The 25,053-nt window shown below is 42.9% G+C and overlaps 1 protein-coding gene across 2 annotated transcripts in view; it reads right to left on the reverse strand.

Annotated features, from left to right (window-relative positions):
- Nucleotides 1–25,053, reverse strand: part of USP3 (ubiquitin specific peptidase 3) — a 40,428-nt gene that overhangs the window by 4,522 nt on the left and 10,853 nt on the right. Inside the window, exons 2-12 of one of the 2 annotated variants that reach the window (XM_083183492.1) lie at nucleotides 20,088–20,148; nucleotides 18,337–18,474; nucleotides 17,471–17,554; nucleotides 15,610–15,691; nucleotides 14,714–14,796; nucleotides 14,386–14,499; nucleotides 11,367–11,480; nucleotides 8,811–8,957; nucleotides 6,934–7,040; nucleotides 5,156–5,236; nucleotides 2,230–2,348 (exon numbers count right to left, since the gene is read on the reverse strand). In XM_083183492.1, coding sequence (XP_083039618.1) covers nucleotides 2,230–2,348; nucleotides 5,156–5,236; nucleotides 6,934–7,040; nucleotides 8,811–8,957; nucleotides 11,367–11,480; nucleotides 14,386–14,499; nucleotides 14,714–14,796; nucleotides 15,610–15,691; nucleotides 17,471–17,554; nucleotides 18,337–18,474; nucleotides 20,088–20,148 — 1,130 coding nt within the window. The remainder of the gene's footprint in view (nucleotides 1–2,229; nucleotides 2,349–5,155; nucleotides 5,237–6,933; nucleotides 7,041–8,810; nucleotides 8,958–11,366; nucleotides 11,481–14,385; nucleotides 14,500–14,713; nucleotides 14,797–15,609; nucleotides 15,692–17,470; nucleotides 17,555–18,336; nucleotides 18,475–20,087; nucleotides 20,149–25,053) is intronic. The other variant, XM_083183493.1, reaches the window with a different exon arrangement.

Below are 25,053 nucleotides of genomic sequence, written 5' to 3' on the forward strand. Positions count from 1 at the left end.
ACATTTTATACAACAGAAATGAAGGTCTGTGTTATTCTCCACACACACACACACACACACACACGTTGTTCCCCTGGATGACCAGCTGTCTGCTCTAGGAGAAGCTGATCGGGAGGAAGCACATACTGTATGTATGAGACTGAGACAAGAAACTGGTTTGCAGCCGGCTATGGCATTCTTAGGTACATTCATTAAACACATGTACGTTTTGTGTATGGCTTCATTTAACACTGTAGCTCCATTTACAGGGTTAGATAAAATGTTGTGCAATATAAAAGGTTAAATATATATCATCCAATACACAAATGTATTACAGTGTGATATTATACCCAATTTTGAAGTGGGACAGCATTTATAGAAGTGCTGTTATTATTTAGGCTAGACTTTTTTTCTTCTTTTTAATGGGCATGTTTGATCAACACATTTATATAATGTAAAAAATATATAATAATTATAAATTATTATTATAAATGATAATTCTATATATTTTTTATAATTAATTATAATAATTATATATTATAAAGAAATATACTGGTATATGGAAAAAACACACATTACAAAAAGGCTTAAAATGTTTATGAATGTAAATATTCATAATTATACAGAGGTGTCAAAAAAGGATTTAAACCTTTTAAAGTATAATTTCTGATAGACATTAGTCCAAATTAATACACCGGATGAGGTTACGGTCTATTCATCATAAACCAGAGTCCTCGATGACCAAAGTGGCTGTCCAATCATTATAGTACAATATCATTAATGATTATACCCCTGGATACTATTTTCTGTTACAAATTTGTCTAAACCATTTTTAAACATATCAACTGTATCTGCAGTCACAACCTTCCCTGGCAGAGTATTCCATATATTAATTGCGCTTACTGTAAAGAAAGCCTTCCTTCACTGGGTGAGAAACTTCCTCTCCACTAACCTTAGGGGGTGATCGCTTGTCCTGTGTACAGTCCTTCTGGTAAACAGATCGCCAATAGTTTGCTGTATTGACCCTTTAAGCATTTGTATATGTCAATCATATCCCCCTTAGACGCATCTTCTCCGTTGTAAACATACCTAACCTGGCTAGCCTTTCCTTATAACCCAATGACTAATCCCTTAAATCAATTTTGTTGCACTTCTCTGAACCTTTTCAAGTTCCAATATGTTCTTTTTATGGAGCGGTGAGCAGAACTGTACACTGTATTATAGAGGGGGCCATAGGATTTATAAAAGTGGCAAAATTACACCGTCTTCGCTAGCCTCTTTTTATGCATGCCGATTCCGTATTTGCCTTTGAAATTCAATAACATTTGTAGAATAAATAAGAATGTGATAGACCAGTGGTTCTCAACCTTGGTCTTCAAGTACCCCCCAACAGTGCACGTTTTCCAGGTCTGAACATAGAATCACAAGTGAAATAATTAGCTCCACATGTGGATCTTTTAAAATGTGACAGTGAGTAATGAGTGCACCTGTCGGGTGACCTTGAAAGAGGGGGGGGGGGGGGGGGGGAATAGGAGGAGCAGGAGCATCATCATAGGACCCAAGGAGGAGCACAACAATTTTAGTTTTTTAGCTCACTTGGACACCTCAAGAGGTTTTTTTTTTTTTTCTTGGCCCCCAGCTCACCTCCAAACTGTCAGGTTACTTTTATAATACCACTTCCACACTAAAATCCTGAATCCAACATGTGACAGAACCCAGAGTGGCCAGGTTTACACTGCACATGGGAGCAGTGTTAAGCGTTCTGCTGCTGCTTGGAGAGGACCCACGCTGCCCTGTTTTCTAGGTACTTCCCGGGTCCAACCCTGGCTCACAACAGTAATTTAGTAAATCACTAATGATCATACAAAAAAAACAAAAAACCTCTTACCTACATTACGGCAAGGATGCTACAACATAGTGTATTATGCAAAATGTATGAAAGGTGTTACAAGGCACGTTGAAATAGTTGTATTTCTGGTGTGGAGTGGGGGGGGGGGGTACACTTACTGGAATGACTTATTAAAATTTAGAGAAAACAGAACTTAATTTCATAAGCTAGGTTTACTTCTAGTGTTGCAACTTGTAAATATGGAGACTTCTACAAATTGAGGAAAGGATATCATTATTATATTGCGTTATGGGCTGTGGTAGCAGTCTTATGTTGAATGGGATGCCTTGCTTAAATTCACTAACATGAGACTCCTTCACAAAAAGGATTTTTTCTGCCCTTAGTGTTAGAACTGATGGTACCTTTGGTAGCTTTTGGATCCAAAATTTCTTGGTGGATTTCTGTTTTTTTTTGCATTTTAGGCACATGTAAAGCTCGGTCTCATCCAATTCCTCCAGGTCTGTGAAGCTGCGTAGACAGTCTTTAATGCAAACACAAGAGAAGGTTAATGGATGGACCAAAGACAAGCAAGGCATGCCTGCTACATAACACCTGGTGAGATAACATACTACATACACTAGACAGACACCATTTCAGAAAGAATAGCCCCTAAATCCCGGCTTTCAACTGCCAGTCATTTTGCCAGTCCTTGTCTGAATTCACTGTCACACAGAAATATTTAACCCAGTAACTTTACTTTTTCTACCTGGTAGTTTGCTGATTAACACGGGTATTTCTTCGGTGTGAAAACACACAAGAAAAGGACCGAGGTTTATTGGCAAATTACATATTTTTCTTTTACGTGTTTCACTAAAATAGTCACTGCTCTGGTCCCCATTGTCCTATTAATCTCTATGCTTCTGATGAGCAGCCACCAGCCTTAGGCAGGGGAGAAAGGCGTTGTAGGGATGGTGGTCGAGGAAGAGTCACAGATAGTAAGAGGGGTCAAAAAGAACATATGGGGAAAGGTGGCAGAGAAACACATAGGGAGGAAGAGGCCAGAGGTAGGATGCTTGGGGGAGGTAAGACAGTAGGATGCTTGGGGGAGGTAAGAGGCATATATGGGGGAGGGTAGATCATAGGCACCCATGGGGAGGTGGGAGGCAGAGGCACTATGGGGAGGCAGAGGCACTATGGGGAGGCAGAGGCACTATGGGGAGGCAGAGGCACTATGGGGAGGCAGAGGCACTATGGGGAGTCAGAGGCATTCATGCGAACAGAGGGTCAGTGGTACATATGGGAAGTATTGGTAATAAGTGCATATGGGAAGGCAGGGGTCAGAGGCACACTTGGGCGATGCAGGGAGCAGAGGTATATATCAGGGTTGCTGACTCTCCCGAAATTTCCGGGAGTCTCCCGAAAATCGGGGCTCCCTCCCGGCCCCCCGGAAGGGTGGGCAACCCTCCCGGATTCAGGGGGGGACCCCCGCTGTCCCCCGGATCGCGGCATTAAAATGCCGCAATCCTCGGGTCTCAGAGGAGAGGGCGGACCTAAAATGACACAATCGCGTCATTTTAGCTCCGCCCCCTCCACGGAGATCACTGAATTCGCTGGTTTACCAGCATGGGGGCGGGGATTAGTGATGTCACGCTTAAGCCCCGCCCCCTGAGCGGCTACTGAATCTCTCCTCTCTGGGCTTCTCCCGGAGAGGAGAATGAGAAAGTCGGCAACCCTGGTATATATGGGGAGAGGAGGTGATAGGTACACAAGAGGAATTAGGAGGCAGAGACACTCATGGGAAAGACTTGCCTATATTAAGGATGACTCTTGGAAGCAGGTGAAGGAAGAGCATTAATGACAGATGGAAGCAGGGACATATGTAAAAGATGTTTACTGAAGCTTTCTGGGACAGCACTGCTACTGCAGTACCACTCTTGGCCATTGTGTGCACTGTAGAGCACTGCCATTTGTCTCATACTAAAATAGTCACTGCTCAGCTCTATTTTGTCCTTGAATAATGTTTAATACACCTAAACCGTCAATGTCCAATGTTCTATAAATGGTGAAACAGCATCAAAATCTGTAGTGGTTCTTGAGATTAGCCTAAAACTATGTAGCATTTCTCCCACACCTGCCTAACACTTCTGCAAAGAAAAATACTTAAAAAAGAAAAATAAATGTTAATAATTTATGTTCATCAATTAACAAAATGCAATGTGAATGAACAGATGGGAAATCCAAAATCAAAATTTGGTGTGACCACCCTTTGTCTTCAAATTTGCAGATGTGGCCACATTCAGTTTTGCCGCAATGTATAGCTGGCGTGGCAAGTATGCCCGTGAATGAGTCGCGCACTATTCATTCCTATGAGGCGATCGCTGGGTGTGACTACTTGCGGTCTGGTACCTTAGCATGCCATGATGCACACATTGAGGCAACGGTGGCTATATCTGTAGATTGTATACAAACATTGCTATATCAGTGGTCAGAAACCTAAAACAAGCAGCAGGGTGGCAGAAACCAAGGGTGCTGTATTTTATCAACACACCCTGTACGTTACCTTGTAATTTGTTTTTTGTTTGCTATGTACAGCGCTGCGGACACTTTGCGGCGCCTTATAAATAAACAAACTACTACTAAGGGTTAGGTTCTGTTGTAGGGAGTATGGTACAGTAAACAACGGGAAGGTGAAGCACATGAGTGAAGAGAGCTCCAGTATTCTCATGAGGTGAGGCCCCAACAATATTATACACGTTTCAATGCTAGCCCCAGATTCACAGTCTATCACACACACACACACACACACACACACATATTACAAGTGCTCATTGGTCCTATGATTATAAAATAACGAGCATACATACATAGTTAAAAGATGTCTAAACTGCAAAAAGAGGTCTGGCTATGGTAAAGCTAGGATACATGTAATCCTATGGTGTGTTTTAAAAGGAGGTAATTAAAAAGGAGAACTAATATAGTGAATATCCAACATGGAAACAGTACACATCTCAGCATGCCTGCCAGTGTACTTACACATAATAACACAGATAATGGACCTTATTCTGGTGGACTCCCAATTCTGGTGGACCTTATTCTGGTGGACTTGCAAGTCCACCAGAATGTAGTTCGCTGTGCCCAATCGCACCCAGCATCTGCACATGCGCAGAAAAACATTGGTCCCCCGTACGAACACACAGGGGACCGAATCAACTAAAATAACCCCCCTACGTAGCCCATTACAGCTTCACATTGTGGATTACACTTTAAATCGCATGGACTTTCAATGAATCCTATGATTAATGTGAACACATATCAGCATGAAGTTAGACAGTGGGCACTAAGCTGTACCTTTAAGGGTGCAGGTTGGTCCATTTTCTTGGTTCTTTGAACGTTTGTTACGGAACTGACTAGGAATATCTAAAGAAAGATCTGTGAAGAAAAAGGGAGTCTATCATCTCACTGTAGACTTAAAGCCCCCATGCATCTGGTGCTGTGATGCCCCCAAATCCTCTGACCCGCTGGCACAACAGAACCACTAAATGACAGCCGGCGATGATAATCAATCTGTCGGTGGAGCAGGAAAATTAAACATGTTAAAATGGCTTATAATGCACAATACATATGAATACATAGGGATGTGGCAGCATCTCCACGGTCATTGACTGATGCATGACAACATTCTAACCATCAAAAGAAATACTCTAAATTCACAGCAGAGGCATAAATTGCTATAGGCTGTTTTTCAAGAATCTTGAAAAACTGCACTTGGCCATTTGATACTGATTGCATACATTAGTTTTCATTCTAGAACCCTGCATCTTTCAAAACCCATGCAGTTCTTTTTCCCTGCCTGGGGCGTAGCTCTCGGCTGTGGTGCTTCTAGCACAGGTCTGGACTGCATATCAGTGCTGTAATACAGACCAGAGAGAGACACCCCAGGCAGGGAAGAGGAACTACATGTAATTGCACAGCAATACAATTGGTCCATGAGTCATCAAGCTTTAAAACAGGTCAGAAATATATGAAAACACAACTTTTTTTTTTTTTTAAACCAGGAGATACAAAAATACAAAGTCCAGAACATGAAACTCACTGCATTACCTACAATAATATACACTGCATGCACACTTGAAACACTCTGGTCATGTAATGTTTTAGCAAGTTCTTAATGTGGTAAAGTCCAGCAAATCATTCATAATGTTGACAATATAGTACCTGGCCCTACCTGCCCAGATTGTGCCTCCTTTCTTAAACTTTCAGCTAATTGTAGTCGCTAATATTTTAAATTAGCCTTATATTTCCTGCTAAAGCTACAGTATTCAGGAATGTTCTATAGTAGAACGTCACCGGACTATGGAGAAAACCCCTGCAAAGATCATCGAACAGTACAGTGTCTGGGAATTACTACACTGCATACAATGCTGCACCAGTCTCCCTACAAAGCTAATGGCATGAACAGCGTGAGGAGCTGGGAGGAGTCGGACCTTTATTTTATTCTTCCAAATCTGCTGGCAAGGAGAGGATACTGATCTTGCAAAACAACACGTATGGGCTTGGCACTCAATTTCTCATTATAGATTTGGCCTTCCATTAATAAATAGGCTAGCAAGTGTATCAGGTTGGAACAATAAAAAAAAAAAAAAAATCACATTCATGAAAGCCTACCATTACATACAAGAGAGACAGAGAGAGAGAGAGAAAGAGACAGGGAGAGAGAGATAGACAGAGAGAGACAGAGAGAGAAAGAGACAGAGAGTGTTTTGGTTACCCTTAAATTATGCAGCTCCCACTGGGTTTTACCCGCCCGATTAGATATTCAGTGTCAGTGACATTTCAGTCTGCTATGCCTGCAACAGATGAAACACCAGCAAACATATTGCTTTTTGCAAGTGGATTAAGCCTTTTGCAATGTACTTGGTTTGTTCGGCTGGGAATTTTTTTTATTTGTTTGCATTGACCCCTAAGCTTTGCTTGGAGCTTGTGAAACATGAAATACTGCTGTGGAATTTGTTTGAAGGGCAAAGTGTGGTTAATTCTATATAGCTTACAGAAAAAACTATAGTTATAGTCAGTCCTTGTGTGCACTCTGCAATATGGATGTGTGAATATGCAACAAAGAAACATACCTAGAAATGGGTCAAACTTCCTTGATTCTGTTCCACAAATTAAGCAGTTAACTTCATTCTGCAGAATGCCCCCAAAAACAGAGGTGACCACCGTGTTTGCTCCATTGCTGTAATATACAATTAGAATTCAGACAGCATAAATTAGCTAAGCCTTCGCAACACATGTATTCATTGTTTTAATTCAATTGTCGGTGAAAGATCACGGATACTTGTTCCTCAACCTTCAATCTTCCTCATTTGCATTACATAAGCCACTGCTTGACATGACAATGCTTTGGAGCATAATTTCAATAAAAAGAAGAAACTCAGCCAGGATATTTTTTAGGTTGTTGGCCGAGATCAAACAAGCTTAATTTCTCAAATAAAGAAATGGCTAGGGAGTTTCTCTTTAGTAACTTCGATATTTTGGAAGCCACCAAAATGAAAAGATTAGGATTTACACATGATGAAGTGACAACCCCACCAAAAAAAAATGCACACCCTCTAACAGACATCCACCGACATAAAAAACAAAGACGCAAGGGATATATTGCTGTTGTGGCACAAGAGAATTGGAGAACACACCTCCTGTCCTAAAAGAGCCAGCCTGCTTAAGGTTATAAGTCCTTAAGCACAGTGTAGGAACCAGGGCCTTCAGTGCAAAATCTGGAAGAATCAGCCCGCTGCTTAAATCCTATCGGAACATGCTGAATTATAACCGAATACAGCTATCAGTAGTAAGTGGCCAGAAAGACGACAAGTAATATGGACTTTGGGCCTTTTTCTGGTTCACTTGCAAAAGCAAGTTCACTCTCTAATGGACAAAACCAGATGTAACGTGCAGAGAGAGTTAGATTTGCTTGTTATTTTGTTTCTCTGCTGAGTATATACTGGCTGCTTTATTTTTACACTGCAATATAGATATCAGTTTGAAGTACAAACCCAGGAAAAAAGGTTATTCACTAGGAATAATCAGGCGCCTGGTATTGAGCTGGTTCTTCAATTAAAGCAGCTGCTCAGGTGTGGGGGTAGTCACTCCCCACTTTTTAAAGAAGAAGGAAAATACCTTTGATAAAGCTGCAGGACGCAGTGAAACGCATCAGGTGACCTCCCTCAGCCTCTGGACATCGCTGTGAACACTTACATTCAGTGTGGATACTACCATTCTTCATTTCCCACTGTGGATATCTCCAAACGGCGGACACCGTGCTTAGCAACTCCTACCAGTGTGAGTTACCCTAGACACGGAAGCCATAACCCATTACAGCAACACCTACTGGGATTTCGTTTTGGATACCCTCCGGCGATTGAGACCAAAGGAAATATCTTCTCTCGCCGTCTAATAGAGGACTGATTCAATCCAAGCGTATTCCATCTCCTCCAGTGGCAATCCATCTGGCCACAGACATCGTGAGGACTCCCAGTTTTGCTACTTCTGTGGGACATCCAAATTCGTATCCGGTAATGTGCACTTACCTGGTCTCCAACAAGTGACCCTTATATATCACACAGACGTGTCCAATTGAGGCGAGGACCAATTCACATCCTCCTATTTTATCTCTTTACCATTATTTTCATTAATTCCAATTTACGTTTATTTCCCCACCTCACCCCCTTATTTGTTCATTTGTATTATTTGCATGTACTTTTAACAGTAAAAATTGTTACACTTTTTACCAATTGGTACTATTCATTGTTTAAGCGCTGCTCGACTTGCCTAGTGCGTGTCCCCCCTTTTCCTTCTGAAGTACAAACCCCACCCAAATCTAACTCTCTCTGCAAGTTACATTTTTCCCCACGTGCAGTACACATGGTTTTGTCCATTAGAGAGTGAACATGCTTTTGCAAGTGAACCAGAATAAGGCCCTTTGTTTCGCAGTTGTGAGGAAATCACTTACATACAACATTTGCTGCTCGAGGACCGGCTGGTGTTTGCCTGTGACATGACAGAATGACTTGAGCCATCAGGATCCCCTTGAAGTTCTAGATGCAAGTGGTCCAATAAGTAGCGCATGAACTCATGAGCATCCTGCTGCTGATAACCCCTGAACACAAAGAAAAGAAAAAAGAAAAAAGGTGGTTTCAGGTCAAGCAGACTAACTCAAGAAAACAATAAGTATGGACGAAGATACCAAATATGTGCCAATGTTAACAAATTAAATATATTTTTAATTGTGCTTGCAGACCATTCATAGGGGTCAATTCAATGCGCTTCTGAATAGAGACAGGAAAAGAGATATTGAAATTAGCCACATCGCGCCCCCACGTCTGGAGATGCAGGATATTGCGTTAAAAGAATATCCTTCAGTTACTGTAAATCGCATTCTCCAATTAAGTGTAGGGAGTAATGCAGATCACCCGCACCTTACATTGTGGCACTAACATGGTCAGAATTCTGCTCTAATTGAATAGCTCTGGGCACTCATTCCAGGTGCCATTTACTAGCACTTTGAACTGAATTGTTCTCATAAAACACTGCACTCAAAGTAGAATTTAGAGGAGATGCTTCGCACTATGCTAAAGGGGTTTGTTAAAGGAGGTGTATATGTGAGCCAGTCTTCGGTTAGTTTGGGGAGTAAAACCTATTATGGTATGTCACAATGCTTGATTTCTAATAACACACTACAGTCGTTTGCATGAGCATTAAGAAAGCAGTATGGGTCTAATTGTAGCCGCAAGTAACCATCAGGTCATCACTGGGGCTATGGGTTTGAGTAGTATCTTTTCTGAGCACAGTCTGTATAATGTGGGTTATTCTGATTCACTCGGAAAGGCACAATCACTCTCTAATGGACAAAACCATATGCACTGCAGGTGGGGCTGATGTAACATGTGCGGAGAGTAGATTTGGGTGTTTCATTGTTTCTGTGCAGGGTAAATACTGGCTGCTTTATTTTTACACTGCAGTATAGATATCAGTTTAAAGTACACCCCCCACCCAAATCTAACTCTCTCTGCACATGTTACATCAGCCCCACCTGCAGTGCATATGGTTTTGTCCATTAGAGGGTGATTGTGCCTTTCTGAGTAAATCAGAATAACCCCCAATGTCCTGGTGTCTGCATGTGTTTACTCTGTTGGCTTTGGTTTCCTCCTACTCTCCAAATGAGATTGTGATCTCCACTGAAGCAGGGCTATGTTGCTTAATATCCTCTATAAAGCAGTGCATAATAGATACAGGTGCAGAAATAAAATGCCATGTCTTGTCTACAAATTCGTCCTTTAACTCCACATATAAGAGTTACTCTGCAAGCGCCTTCTTAAATGCTGTTAAGTCCGGTATATTAAGCTTTTTACTGATTGTACCATGCTCTCAAACCATCAATTTCTTTCGGTACTTGTTTCCTAGCACGGCCACAAATCTTGGCCATCGGGGGTAATTTTAGTGGCCTGCGACGCGACCGACGCGATGCCCCCGATTTTTCCATGGAAAAATCGGGTTGGTCGCGTCGTGTGCGCCTAAAAATGCTTAAATGGTCCACTCGCGATGGCCGCGATTTCCCCATAGGGAACAATGTTAAATGCCTCAATTTACCCGCGATGACCCCGATTTCCCATAGGAAACAATGTTAAATGTGTCAATTTACCCAAATCATCATAGGGAAGAATGGTAAATGGGCCAGAAAGCCCAAAAAACCCCCCTGACCGGTGAAATGTCCCCCCAAAAGTAGTTCACGCCACCCCGCGATGAACGTGAACCCGAAGCGTGGCGAGCGCAGCGAGTCCGCGAGGGGCGGCGGTACGCGTCCTCCGACCTTTTCATACCCCCACTATCCACTAGGGCGTGGAGTGAGAATAGAATAGTGTGGCGAGCGCAGCGAGCCACCGAGCCCGAAGCGTGGCGAGCCCCGCGTGGGGACGCGGATACCTTCACAGGTAAACGCGTCCCTTCGCGGGCTTCACAGGTATCCGCGTCCCCTCGCGGGGCACGCTGCGCTCGCCACGCTTCGGGCTCGGTGGCTCGCTGCGCTCGCCACACTATTCTATTCTCAATTCCACGCCCTAGTGGATAGTAGGGGTATGAAAAGGTCGGAGGACGCGTACCGCTGCGCTCGCCACGCTTCGGGTTCACATTGATCACGTGGTGGCGTAAACTACTTTTGGGGGGACATTTCAATGTTCAGGGGTGTTTTTGGCCCATTTACCATTGTTCCTATGATAATTTGGGTAAATTGAGCCATTTCACATTGTTTCCTATGGGAAATCGTGGTCATCGCGGGTAAATTGAGGCATTTAACATTGTTCTCTATGGGGAAATCGCGGGCATCGCGTCTGGCCCATCGCACCCGATTTTTTTGCGCATGCGATGCCCGCGATGGCCCCGATTTTACCCCCGATGACCGCGATTATGATCGTTGTGGCCGTGCTAGGAAACAAGTACCTTTCTTTCTGATTAACAGAAATGTATCATTTTGCATTAGCCCTCAATCATAGATTATTCACAAAGTAGTTACCTGAAGTTTGGCATGATTTTCCATACCACATAGAATAAGGATTCCGGACTGAATGCAGCTTGGTTGCCCTGCCACAGTGCACATAAAGTCTTCCTGAACTCCTCAACCAATGACCTACAAAACACAAACACATGTTACACATTATAAGCACCTAAAAGTAAAATTAACAATTTTAGGACAATTCCTAAACTGAAAGGTCTATAAGCCAATCATTTTATTTATTTGCGTTATACAAATGGAAACAATAATGCATTTCCTTGTCTATGGGGGTTATTCTGGTTCACTCCTTCTGGCAAATTCCTTATTAGATGGACAAAACCATGTGCACTGCAGGGGGGCAGATGTAAAATGTACAGAGAATTAGATTTGGGCGAGTTATTTTGTTTCTATGCAGGGAAAATACTGACTGCTTTATTTTTAAACTGCAATATAGATCACACTTTGCAGTAAAACCCCACCAAATCTAAAGCTGTGTACACACGGTACACTTATCGCTGGCAATATGGTCGCTGATCGACCATATTGCCAGCGATTGGAGTGTGCACCAGCGATAAAATCATTGGGTGCGCGCTCCCGTCTTAAGCCCCTAAATGGTCGCTGGTCGGAGGAGCATGCTCCTCCGACCAGCGACATCCCCTGCCTCTTCTCCCGGCAGTGTGACATTTTCATCTGGGACCATCTCTGGTCGCAGATGATAACGGGACACTGAGCAATATATTGCCAGCGATCATATTGCTCCGTGTGTACGCACCTTTACTCTCTCTGCACAAGTAACATCTACCCCACCTGCAGTGCACATAGTTTTGTCCATCTAAAAAGGAATTTGCCAGAAGGAGTGAACCAGAATAACCCCCTATATCTTAATGCATAAAGATTCTACTTCTGCATAGTTACAATGGCTTGATCTTCATGGAGTTACCATTAGAAGCAACCTACATCCACCTTCCTGGCAATGCTCACAATAACTATGTCCATACTAGTACAAATTAGCACATAAAAAGACGACGCCCACAAAAGCTACTCTATGTCCAATTTACTAAAATAGCACACCAGACTAAAGGTTTCACTGTTACAGCACATCCTGCCCGGCACCTGCTGCCTTATCTATAGCCCTACGTCACGCACTGGATGAAAGCCACATTGCAAGTCAGTCAATCTTGCAATGGAGATGGATAAACAATTCAATAGCCATGAATGTGGGCTTTAAGAGTCCTCAGAAAATTCTCCTGAAGGTTAGGGTTATTAGGTTATCTATCAGTATCACAACTTCATGTGTGTACATTGTTAAGTATGATTAAACATTTAAGTACAATTGTAAAGTAGTACAAGATAAAGAACATTTCTCTCAAGGCCCCCATACACTATGCGATTTTGGGACGATTTCATCCGATTTCGGCACTTTGGGCCGATAACCGGGTGAAATCAGCCCAGAATCGCAGGTGTGTGACATCTGATCCGATCCGATGCGCGGCCCCGTGCGCATCGGACCGGATCAGGGAGGTCAGACGGTCAGTACATACGATCACGTCCGACCTCCCTGTATGCTATGCATATGCCTGCCCACCTGACAGGCATATGCATGCAGACTGACCGGGAGCAGCACGGTGGGCAATGGGTCCCTGAGCACACTGACCTGGCCGGGCATGTGATCACAAATAGCGCTGCAGGACGGGCAGTGCAGTGGCGGCTATCACATTTTTAAAATACCTGTCAAATGACAGGCCGTTCACTGATTGGCTGAGAGCTCTCCCAGCCAATTAGAGAACGGCCGGTCATTTGTCAGGTATTTTGAAAATCTAATAGCCGCCACTGCACTGCCCGTCCCCGCTGCTGCTATTGTGATCACATGCCCGGCCAGGTCAGCAGCACTCGCCGCACACACCCGGCATCCGCCGGGAACACATTTGAGAGCCGCCGCCTGCCCCCACTACTGCCGCTGCCCGCCCCACTGCTCATCACCGCCCTGCAGCTCCCCATTTGTTTCACAAGTGATAAATCGCAAGCGAATTATCACATGTAAAAATTGGCACATCAAGTGACAAATTGTATGTGAGCCTCCCGGAGAGCTGCTGGGCGGCTCGCAGGAGAATTGGGTACGACTTGTCCTGGGGGCCTTTACATGAAGTATTCAATTACACTTTACAATTATTAATCCCCATACTAACATTTCCTCTATTGGACAGATATATTGGGTCAAAGAATATTAAAAAGTGTTCTGACAAGACAAGCTACTATACTTAATTCATCCGCTGTTTTTGGCAATTTCAAACTAGAATGCTACGGTCAATGGTGACTGCAAAGCTCGAAAGCTAGAGTTTAGGGATACAAAAGAGCGCTGCTTGGAATAGTATAGAACAGGCATGTCCAAACTGTGGCCCTCCAGCTGTTGTGAAACTACACATCCCAGCATGCCTTGCCATAGTTTTAGCATTCCCTAATAGAAAAACTGTGGCAAGGCATTATGGGACTTGTAGTTTCACAACAGCTGGGGGGCCACAGTTTGGACATGCCTGGTATAGAATGTTAAGGTACAGGACAGTGGCAGCTCCTACTTGCAGGAAGGCTGCAGCTACTTCCTTGCCCAGAGATTAGCTAACCATCAACCCTGGCAACTGTACAATGGCTCCGGCAGGTGCCCCATGGCGACTGTGTATACCCTTAGCTTGTAAACTGCAACGACTGAAGACCATAGAAGCCGGATTGGCTCCAAGATAAGGCTGGGAGTGGTTTCCTACAGGAAGCCAGCTCTCTACTTATTGCAGCCTGCACTGGCAGTCCCAGAGGAAGGGCACACCTCCCAATGGGAATGACTTGTGGGTCTGTGAATGACAGATCACAGTGAAGTCAGCGCAGTCACGGACATCACTGACACAGAACTACAGCCCATAGGTTAAATACCCCACTGATGAAAGGAAGCCCTTTAGATGGTCCAATATTATGCAGTCAAAACAGACTGCTGTGACTACAATAGCTATACACAAACTACGGAATGGAACGTTTCTATTTATATCAAACTCACACATTTACTTCACCCTGACTCCTGGTATGGTAAGTTCGGCGGCCAGCTGTTTTTCCATTTCGAAGTTCTACGGCTGGTAACTCCTTGAAGTAGCAGCAAAACTGCTGAATGTTGCTATTGGGGTACAAAGAAAAACAAATAACTACATTAGTAAACTACTACTGCCCACAGAGAAATAGCAAATAAAAATAAAAAATAAATATGTATAAAAGTTGTTCCCAGTGAAGCACAAATCATAAAAATAAAAAATAAAACATTTAGTTGAACTAAAGGAACATTGAAGTCTAGTTTTAGATAGCTTTCAAACATTAGAAAACCCCCTGCTTACCTTAGTGACTGAAGAATAGCATTCATGAAACAGGTATTCCCCAGATTTCGTAGACCGGTGGCACATTGGGCACTCGTACTTCCCTTGTGAAAGATAGTCAAAAATTACTAACTTCTACTTGTGGAAGCCTCTGCTTTCCCTACTTATGATGCAGGACATTTACATGTAAGAACATAATTACCCTGGCGAGTAGGAACAAAGGCCCATCCAATGGCTTTAGGCTATACAGTATCTCTGGTTCTGGTTTGTGGAAACTCAAGAAGCATCGCAAGTGGTAATGGGAAGACTATTGCCTTGGGCTCTTTCCACCATCTGATTGTAATTGTATGCCTTGATGTGTTTGGACAGGAGATTTAAATGAGAAATCCCACAAATTAGTGGAGCCAGGTGGGAATGGTCATATAATATCCTGCACCTGGCAGGTTGCAAACAGGAGGATACAGACATACACTAGAAGTAAGCAGTCCCAAATATCAGTGAAAAAGCCTGGTAGTGGTAACAGTTCTCCTACAACAGCACAATTTTGGTGCGCTGGTGTCAGACCGTGTCCAGTGGTTAACTTGTACCAATTAAAGTCAATAAAAAACGTGTATAGTAGGAACACCAATACACTCCTCACAGCAGGATGGCAAAGCAAGGCCACGTTTTGATCCTATAACTTACAATGCAACTTTTTCCTTTACTATAGAATGTAAGCATGCCAGCAAGGCCCTCTTATAGGTCTGTAATTATAAAGTAATACTTTATTACTGTTTTGTTCCACATTATACAACCAGCATATTCCGTTGCGTCTACAGACACTTTAATAAATGTTAATAGTGGGTTCCAGAAGGTCATCATTTCCAAGCCCTTTGCATCTTTGTGGTGAATGAAAGAAGTAAATTGGTGATACTTACATTTATTTTAAGCAATTTTCTATTAAGTGAAGAGTTGTCCAAGAATTTCCTTTTTCTGTGCCGTTCTACTGTGAACGCAGAGCTACCAATAAGAAACAAAATCACTGCTAGGTTATCTGGCTACAGACAATGCTGTAAATATAGAAATAAAAAAACCAATAGGCCACACCCATAAAAAAACACTTCTCTCTCCTTTAGCAGCCCAATAGTAAAAGGTGCCTGTTCACGGTGCATTTTTTTATGTGCGATGCGCGCTCCCTTGCACAGCTCAAAAAGTATGTGCTGCACATACTCTGAACCAGGTCCCGATCGCATGCAATGCGATGTGATCAAGACTGAAACGCATGCAATGATTGCACCGTGTATGGGCACCTTAACAGGGTTTTTTTTTTTAAGTGGAACAAAAAAATACTTATTTAAAAAAAATATGTAAATGACTTGCTTAATCTGTCATGCAAGAACATTTATAATCATTTTCAAAAAGGAGCAGATTGTTGCATACTCACAGCTTGCTGCCCTCTATTTTGGTTAACTACTGTGGTTATATGGGGTAAATACCTCAGTAGAAGGGTGTATTGGTGCAATGTCTAAAGGCCCATACACACTGGTCAATTTTGCGCTGAAAGTAGCTCACTTTTGGTGTTTTCAGATACTTTCAGCTCAAAATCTTCCAGTGTGTATGCGCGGGTGATGAGTGCGCATCATCACTGGCCCTTGGGCTGATTTACCAGCAGAGTGAACCACTTTCCATAGTCTTGTACTATGGAAAGTGGTTCACCGTCTGGGGAAAAAATGCTGGGACGGGTGAAAAATTGCTTGTTGTGTAGGCACTGAGCTATTTTCCATCTAGTGACTTTCCCATCTATGCTCCTCATACACACTGGGCAAAAACTCATGACACACAAATGAATTGTGTCATATTTCTAAAATGTGGTTTATAGTACATGAATTGCTGTAATATAAAGCAGCACATAAGCACTATATTTGTCTGTTATTACCTGGTTTGTTCAATCACTTGCTTCCAATTGTAAAGCGTAACAGAATATGCTGCACTCTATAAATAACTGTTGTCAGTAATCATCATTATTAGCAATATATTTATTACAAATGTATTGCTGTGCAAAGGCTGGAGTACAAAGGGTCATGACATAGGTGTACAAAATTAAACTACAGTTTTTGAACGCACAACAACGATCTACGAGGGTGGTTCAATAAATGTTCTCTATGTTATTCTAATTTCCCACCGGCCAGGTAGACCACTGCTTCCCCTCCTTGCCATTATACTGCGCCTCATATCAGTCATGCGGATACCACATTAGCAGTAAACTAGTGGGACTGGTCGGTACATGATCAAACATTGAGAAGCGTAGTGTGATCAGAATGCTGCGCCTAAAGGACACAGCAGCATGAAATTCATTGCCAACCTGTTAAGGTGTAATAGATTTGGGTATGGTGCACTGGCTTTACTAATGGCAGGACAGACATTCAGCTGGTTAATCACATTTATCACAGATGACGATTTGTTCCGCATTGAAGGTCTGATTGAGGAGGACAAACGCATCTGAGTTAGTAATATTGCTGAGGAACTGAACATCTCATGAGCAACTGGAGTACCGGCCACACTCAGCCAATCACAAGCGGGAGTTGATATGGCACTACCATTGGGAGGTACTGAATCAGCTTTGCTTAATAAACAGAGCAGCACAGCAGTCAGGTTAACACTGAACATAGCACTTTACCTTCAAACTATTACATGAAACATGTGGTTCAGTGACCCTTAAGGAAAGGCTACTTGGAATATAGGACCATTTGTTTGGGACTGATAAAATGAACCACTGGATATAATTTATGTTCTACTCACTTTTCCAAGTTCTGCAAGTGCTCCCGAACTTTCTGCACTAAACATAATTTTGTATCGTTCACGACAAAGTCATCACAGCGGTAACTGCAAATAAGAGACAACCAAAATCAAAGGGTTTCAGATAAATTGCATGTGCCTGCGGAACCATCTTATGGCCTCCATACATTGGAGAGATAGATATATATAGATATATATATATATATATATATATATATATATATATATATATATATATATATATACACACACACACAGGTCGGGCATCCCGTATCCGAATTATTCCAAAAACCGTGTTTTTTTGGAATAACTCAAATTTTTATTTTTGTTTTTTTCCCCCCCCTAACCCTCTTTTAATACTTACCAAGTCCTCCGGCGTCCATAGCAGGCCTTCAGCATCCTCTCCGGCGTCTCCAGCGGTCCCAGGAGTGCTTTGCGCGAGTGCGCCGGTGACGTCACCGGGGCGCCTGGGAACTTGCGCAAAGCACTCCTGGGACCGCTGGAGACGGTGCTGGTGGCCTGCCGTGGACGCCGAGGGACCCACCAGGGGCAGACAAGTATAGCTAAAAAAAAAAAAAAATTCCCAAAAAACTGAATATTCCCTTATCCGGAATATATATATATATATAATGACAATAGACCAATTCCCCAATGGTTGGGTCAGGGAATCAGGAATATTAAACATGCTTAAAATCAAGATCCCCCAATCCTAACCAGGATCACAGAATAGTGAATTTTTTACATGATTAATTTCCCTATCCCCCAACGGGTCAGGGATTGGGGCATCGCGGCACTAGATGTATGGGGAGCATTATTCCAGTAAAAAAAAAAAAAAAAGTGTCAGGATCAACTACAAGATGAATCCTCACCAATATGTGGTATAGCTGCTGCAGTCCATACACACGGTGTGCTGTGTCCTTTCCTTCTCTGCCTTTTCAAGTTCCTTGTGATTGGGAACTGGTGCTTGTGCTTCCTCGTAGTGTTTCTTGGCATGGCCATTCACATATCTGTTTATCATAAGGAAACTATGATTAATTACACAGGATTTACTTTTTATTTTTTTATTTTGGTGACACTAGTAGACATGATTGAAGTCTCCATTTTGCAGATTATGGATTGAGCTATAGATCAGATCATATTGTACCACAACTGGTGTACATAATCCATAAACAAGTGTGGGTCTCCGTCTTCTTTTGGTTCATCATAAGAAATCTATATATTACACAGCAACAGGTGACCGAACATGATATGTTCCACTGTAAATAGCAAGGTGAATGAATGGATATAGCCAAATTAGATTTTACTAGCAAATTTTTGGGGTTGAACACTGGTTCAACACAGATCGCAGTGCAGAGTAAATGGTCAATGCAACCCAGGACCCGTTCACTGCTATACAAAAGCCGGCACTGGGAGATACAATCATCTTCAAGCGCCGGCTCAGGCCCCATCTATGGTGACGGCAACGGGTTGGGATTATGCCGGGTTGGGAGAAGGGTGTAAAAAAGGTGTCAAAAGCTGGGTTGCACCAGGGTTGAAGCCAGGTCCAATAGGTGTAAAAGGGGTAGAAGACAAATTTTTGGCAGAAAGAGACACCTGACACAGAAAATGCTCACGTGATCTGGCATGCCAGTCGGGGTGGTTTGGCACGACTGAAGCAAAGATGACAACATATCTGTAGATGGTGATTTCGCCAAAAAGCATTCTGTTCAGATTATGGGCAGTATTCAATGCTCCCGATTCACCGTTTTTTTCTGGCGAATCTGCACACTGGTCCCGCTCATTACATAAGCATGAAGCGGGACCAGCACAGCGTTCCCTCCACCGCGTCCCCTGCCAGCTCTCCCGGGGGGGGCAGCTTGTGTCTCCAGGAGCCCTCCTTCTCCCCCACACATTCCGACACAGGCAGGGCTCCCTGCATTCGCCATCAGAAAACAGGCAATATTAATTGGTGTTTAAAAGGTTTCAACAATGGGGGCACAATTTACAGACATAAAATAAATTACTGTTTCAGATTTCCTTCATAAAACAAATTTAAATGTTATATGCATCTTTATTCAGTACACTGTGGAGTGTATGGTCATTCCTCACCTTCTGATTGGCCAGACAGAACTAAATTCAGTGGTTTGGTATTCCCAGCGACACCCCAGGCAGGGAAGAGGAACTGCACGGGTTTTCAAATATGGCGGGTGCTAGAATGAACACTACATACATGTATATAGGTATAGTGTTCCTTATAGGAACCATGGCAAGCAGGGCGCTGCTGCACGGGGCCAGCGTAAAAGGGGCAGACCGGGCCTGCCAACGTCACTGTTGTGGGCGGTCCCGGGCCAACAACGTCACAAAAAGGGTGTGCCCGGGCCACGCCGTCACTAAAGGGGGCAGGTTCGGCCCCTGAAGTCTCTGCACTGCTGGGGAAGCGCCGGGCATCGTCATCTACAGTGGTGCTGGTGCACACCGGTGGGGTCGAAGGCAGGCTCTTTTAGCGGGGCACTGCTAGAGGGCCAGGGCAGATTTTGCCCTTAAAAAAAAAAGCGGGCAGGGCGCAGCGCCACACTAAAACAGCCTAGCGGGAACACTATAGGTATTTATAAAACAGATCTCAGGGGTCTCCAGCACTCACCTTCCACAATGGACACTGGAACATGTTAGACAGACCCATGGGCTTTTATTTGAACGACAAACTGCAACATAAATAAGATACATAGTGATATCAGCATGAATTTGTATACTACTAGGACATTTTACAGTTATCCAATGAAGACATAAAACTACTTCAGTATGAAAAAAGTCTATACCAAAAGTTTAAAAATATATTTTGTTCAAAATGTAAAAATTACATATGCAAGGACATTAATCAGATGGTATGTGGATAATAGGTTGACAGGGTTAAGGTTGGCAGTCTATAGATAAACACCAAATGGTGAGGTCGATGAATAAAAAAAAAAAAGAACACTTTATTTTCTTTCAGCTTTTTCATACTGGACTACAACTGGGAACAATCATGTTCAAAGCAAGGGGACGAGGGACACTAATTAGGGGTCCACGTGCCGAAATCTACAAAACAGACACCAAAATGCCATGAAAAAAAACGAGTCATCCCTAATATTCCCATCCAAACAGAGGAACACACAAATTCCTACAGAATTGTGCTGTACATTAATGTCTTAAAATCAAGCATGAATAATGATCATCTGCATAGCACCAATTTACATACAGTACAGTCCATTTTAGTCAGCATTTGTCTTGGGATGTGAGCACTGTGCGGTACAATTAAATAAAAAAAAAAAATTGAATCAAAATTTCATTTTTGTTGGCATACTAAGTTTAAAGGCCAAGACCAACAGTTTCTAAACTGGTGCAAGACGCAGCAAAAGTGGAGTTTATAACATTACATTTTAGATATAGAAAAATGGTACTTGTTTAGTTTCACGGCGGCACTTCCCAGCAGATCATATGTAAATCGTATGCAAATCGCATGCAAGATTTGCATACGATTTGATCTGCAATGCGATTTAACACATCCCCACTATCCACGCCAGCCCGAAGCGTGGAGAGTGCAGTGTGTCCCACGAGGGGATGCGGTACACATACTCCCGACCTGTTCATACCCCCACTATCCACATCGACGTGGAGTTGATTTTATAAAGTGTGGCGAGCACAGCAAGCCACCGAACCCAAAGCGTGGCGAGTGCAGCAATCCCCAAGTACCAGAAAAATACCGCTTCTTCTAGAGTTCGATGTACATCCGCTTTTTATAGTATATACACACTTGTGCACCAAACTACAGTGTTGAAACGCATCTGTGTTTATATGCAACGTGCATATATTAGACCTGGAGAAGCTGAATGAAATTGGTCAAAATATCTTTCAGTGCATTTGCGATGAATGATGATGCGCATACCCGCCAGTTGTTCATCAAGGTTGTTAGTAAACTGTGCATGCAGCTCAATTTGGATATCTTTCAAAAAGAGCCTACAAACTGTAGCTAGATCTTTCATCAACATCATTCGTCCAGGACACTGGGTTCAAGGAAAAGGTCTTTCAACGAAATTGGTCCAAAAAAAATTGTACAGTGTGTATGCACCTTGCACCTTTAATGCCAAAAACATATATCGCTCAGTGTCCCATTTGCATCAGCGACCAGAGATGGTCGCTGATGAAAAAGAAACTGTGACCATGTTCCTGCGACCATCGATCACTAAGGGGGAGAAAACGGGAGTGCGCACCCCACGATATATCGCCGGTGCACACTTCCATCAAGGGCAATATGGTTGCTCAGCGACCATATTGCCGCGATATTAGACAAAACCGCCCCCGTGTGTACACAGCCTTAGAATAACAAACTGGTAGCTTTAAAAAGGAGAGTGGTGCTTGAAATCATTGTTCTTAACATGTGTAGTCATCATTGCTTTTCACAAAAAGGGCTTCACAGACAAGGATATTGCATCTCAATCAACCATTTATTGGATACTCAAGAAATTCAAGGAGAGTGGTTCAATAGTTTTGAAGAAGGCTTCAGGGAACCCAAGAACATCTAGCATTGACCAAAAGGTTGATTCAGCTGCAGGATGGGAGTACCACCAGTGCAGAGCTTGCTCAGGAATGGTGGTAGGCAGGTGTGAGTGCATCTGCACACGCAATGAGGTGAATACTTTGGAGGATGGCTTGATGTCAAGTAGGGCAAAGAAGACACTTATTGACTGATATTCTGCACAAGGTACAAGGATTGAAATGGGGTAAAGTAATTTTCTCTGCTGAATCCCCTTTCATATTGCTTGGTGCAACTGAAAAAAGGCTTGTCCAATGAAGGATAGGTAAGCACTAACAATCAGTCCTGTGTCATGCCAACAGCAAAGAGAACATTCATGTGTGAGATTGCTTCTCAGACAAAAGAATGGGCTCACTCACAATTTTGCCTAAGAACACAGCCATGAATAAAGAATGGTACCAAATCGTCCTTCTCCCAACCACCTAAGAACAGGCCAGCATGGTGGAGCACCTTACCATAAGGAAAAAGTGAAACCTAATTGGTTAGGAGAACAAAACATAATAATGTTGGGTCCATAGCCACAAAACTCCCCAGACCTCAATCCCACTGAGAACTTGCGGTCATTACTCAAGAGGCTGGTGGACATAGAAAAACCCACAAATTCTTACAAACTACAAGCATTAATGGGCAGCCATCAGTCATTACACTTTTTACATTGCACTTATAACACAGGTTATTGCCGGTTTGCCGTCTGGTCGAATCGGGTCGAGGTGCGTTGTGAAAGCACCAAACCTTATAACTCGGGTCGCCCTGTGTTTAATGGGCGATATGGGTTTAATGTGAAAGTCCCACACCCGGGATCAAGATCCTGGGTCCAACCTGCAAATATGCACTCTTAGCATTAATTTTATGTAATTGTCAATGAAAAGCCTTTTACATGTCTGAAATACCTGCAATTTATCTTCAGTATATTCTAGTAACATCTGACAAAAAGGTCTAAAAATACTAAAGCAGCAAATATTTTGGGAAAACCAGTACTTGTCATTCTCTAAACTTTTGGCAATAACTGCACATGGTCAGTAAAGAAATTACGGTCAGCTAGCATTCTCTCTAAACAGCATATGGTAGCAAGTTCAATGGCTTTTGGCCAAATAAAGCTAGTTTGCTAAAGCATTATGGAATAGGATCCAGTTGTTATAGGAATAGTATAAAAATGTGCTATTTGTCACCCTTCTAGAGAGAAAAAAAACTGCAAACCTATCAATAAATACTGGTATTATATTATAATAACTGGCTTAATATACAGCCCCCTGAGCAGCCAATAAGAAGATGTGATCAGTAAGAAAGTGTACCAGGGTGGCATTTACAAGACCGCTATAAGCAGCCTTGCCCAAGGAAATCAGGATTCAGGAACCGCAACCACTGCAGTTGAATGACTTCTTCAAACAATAAGAGCATGTTCACACGCAGTCAGCTCCCTCCTCCATCCTCTCTACTATACTCAGACCCCCACCTAGGGATTTCCTAGTGTTAGCTAAATGAGAAAACAGTCTGCACACAGGAAATCCAGATGCATATTCTAGCTCACACACTGTGGAAGTGGACTATAAGCACATAACGCAAACATTTGTATGATTTAAAAGTGGCAAATAGTGGGCATATAAATCTAGAAAAGGTGCTAAATTAAGTTTTTTGTTTTCTTGTTAGACTAGCTGGCTAAAAAGATAAAATCTCTGTGGTTTGTTGCTACATTTACTTGTATTATTTCATCACTTACTCCACTTTTATGCCAACATGGCCAGGTCGCACCCAGGATTTTTGTGACCCCTTTTAGACTGGCGTCCCGGCATAATGTCGGGTGGATGACATCACCAGAGGCGGGGCCTGAGCCGCTACTGAGATAAGAGCATCTCTCAGCAACGGCTTTTCCATTGCAGTGAACGGGTCATCAACCCGGGTTACCCATTTACACTGCACAGAGATCCTTGTTGAACTCATGTTTAACCTTGAGCGCTTGCCGGGTTGGAATCCCGGATCTGACGACCCAGGTCAGACCATTTACACCACACCTGCAAACCTGGGATTTAGTGCACTCCCGTGCAAAAACACTGGGGTACTTGTGTAGTTTCACGGCGCCAGCGTCTGAGTCCCCACGCTGCGGGCTCGCCACGCTATTTAAAATCAACTCCATGCCAACATGGATAGTGGAGGTATGAACTATCCATGTTGGCATGGAGTTAAGTTACTTTTTTGGACATATTTCGTGGCGAGCATACATCCGGAAGTAGCACGGCGCCATGAAACTACACAAGTACCACACTGGTTTGCAGGGCTGGTGTAAAAGTGGTATTTTAAACAAATCAATATAAACCAACACAGACTACAAAGAGCAATATATATATTGTAGAGGATAACTTAAAATAAAATATGTAGTTTGCAACTTTAGAAAATAAACACCTAGTTTTAATGTTCAAATACTAATAAAAACAAATTAATGTGACTAATTTCATTGTGTACAGCATTTGAATGTATGATTTTCTATGTAACAAAGTCAATTCATCTTCTATGTATTGTTCTAACTCATCTTTTTTTGTGTTGCAATATAAATATATATTTTTTAAAACTTGTGTAATTAATGTGGGCACTGTATGCACACAAAGCACATATATACAAAACGAGCCTAGCCTTAATCTTCTGCAGTTATAAAATTGGCATGCTGTTACTGATGCAAATCAGCACCACAGAATACTACAGTATACGTAGGTCCAAAAACAAGTAGTAACATTTTCTACAATGCATGGCAATATTTTATAATCCCATGAAGTTAAAACTAGCATCAGCAGGGCCGGTGCTTCCACTAGGCAGCCTTAGGCAGCTGCCTAGGGCGCCAGGGACCTGAGGGCGGTCCGCTGTCAGATGGGAAATTGAACTAGACAGCAGTGGCCATAACACCTGCCACTGCTTCTAGTACTGCCGCCCGCCTGCCCGTCACCCTGCTGACGCCTCCAGGATCCACAGCGGCGGCTGCAACACAACCGGAGGGGAGAAGCCAGTGAAGCTGTCTGACACTGGGTTCACCGGCCGCGAGCAGGTACTC

Source organism: Crinia signifera, chromosome 4 (assembly GCF_055691185.1).
Source record: "Crinia signifera chromosome 4, ASM5569118v1, whole genome shotgun sequence".
Lineage (NCBI taxonomy): Eukaryota > Metazoa > Chordata > Amphibia > Anura > Myobatrachidae > Crinia > Crinia signifera.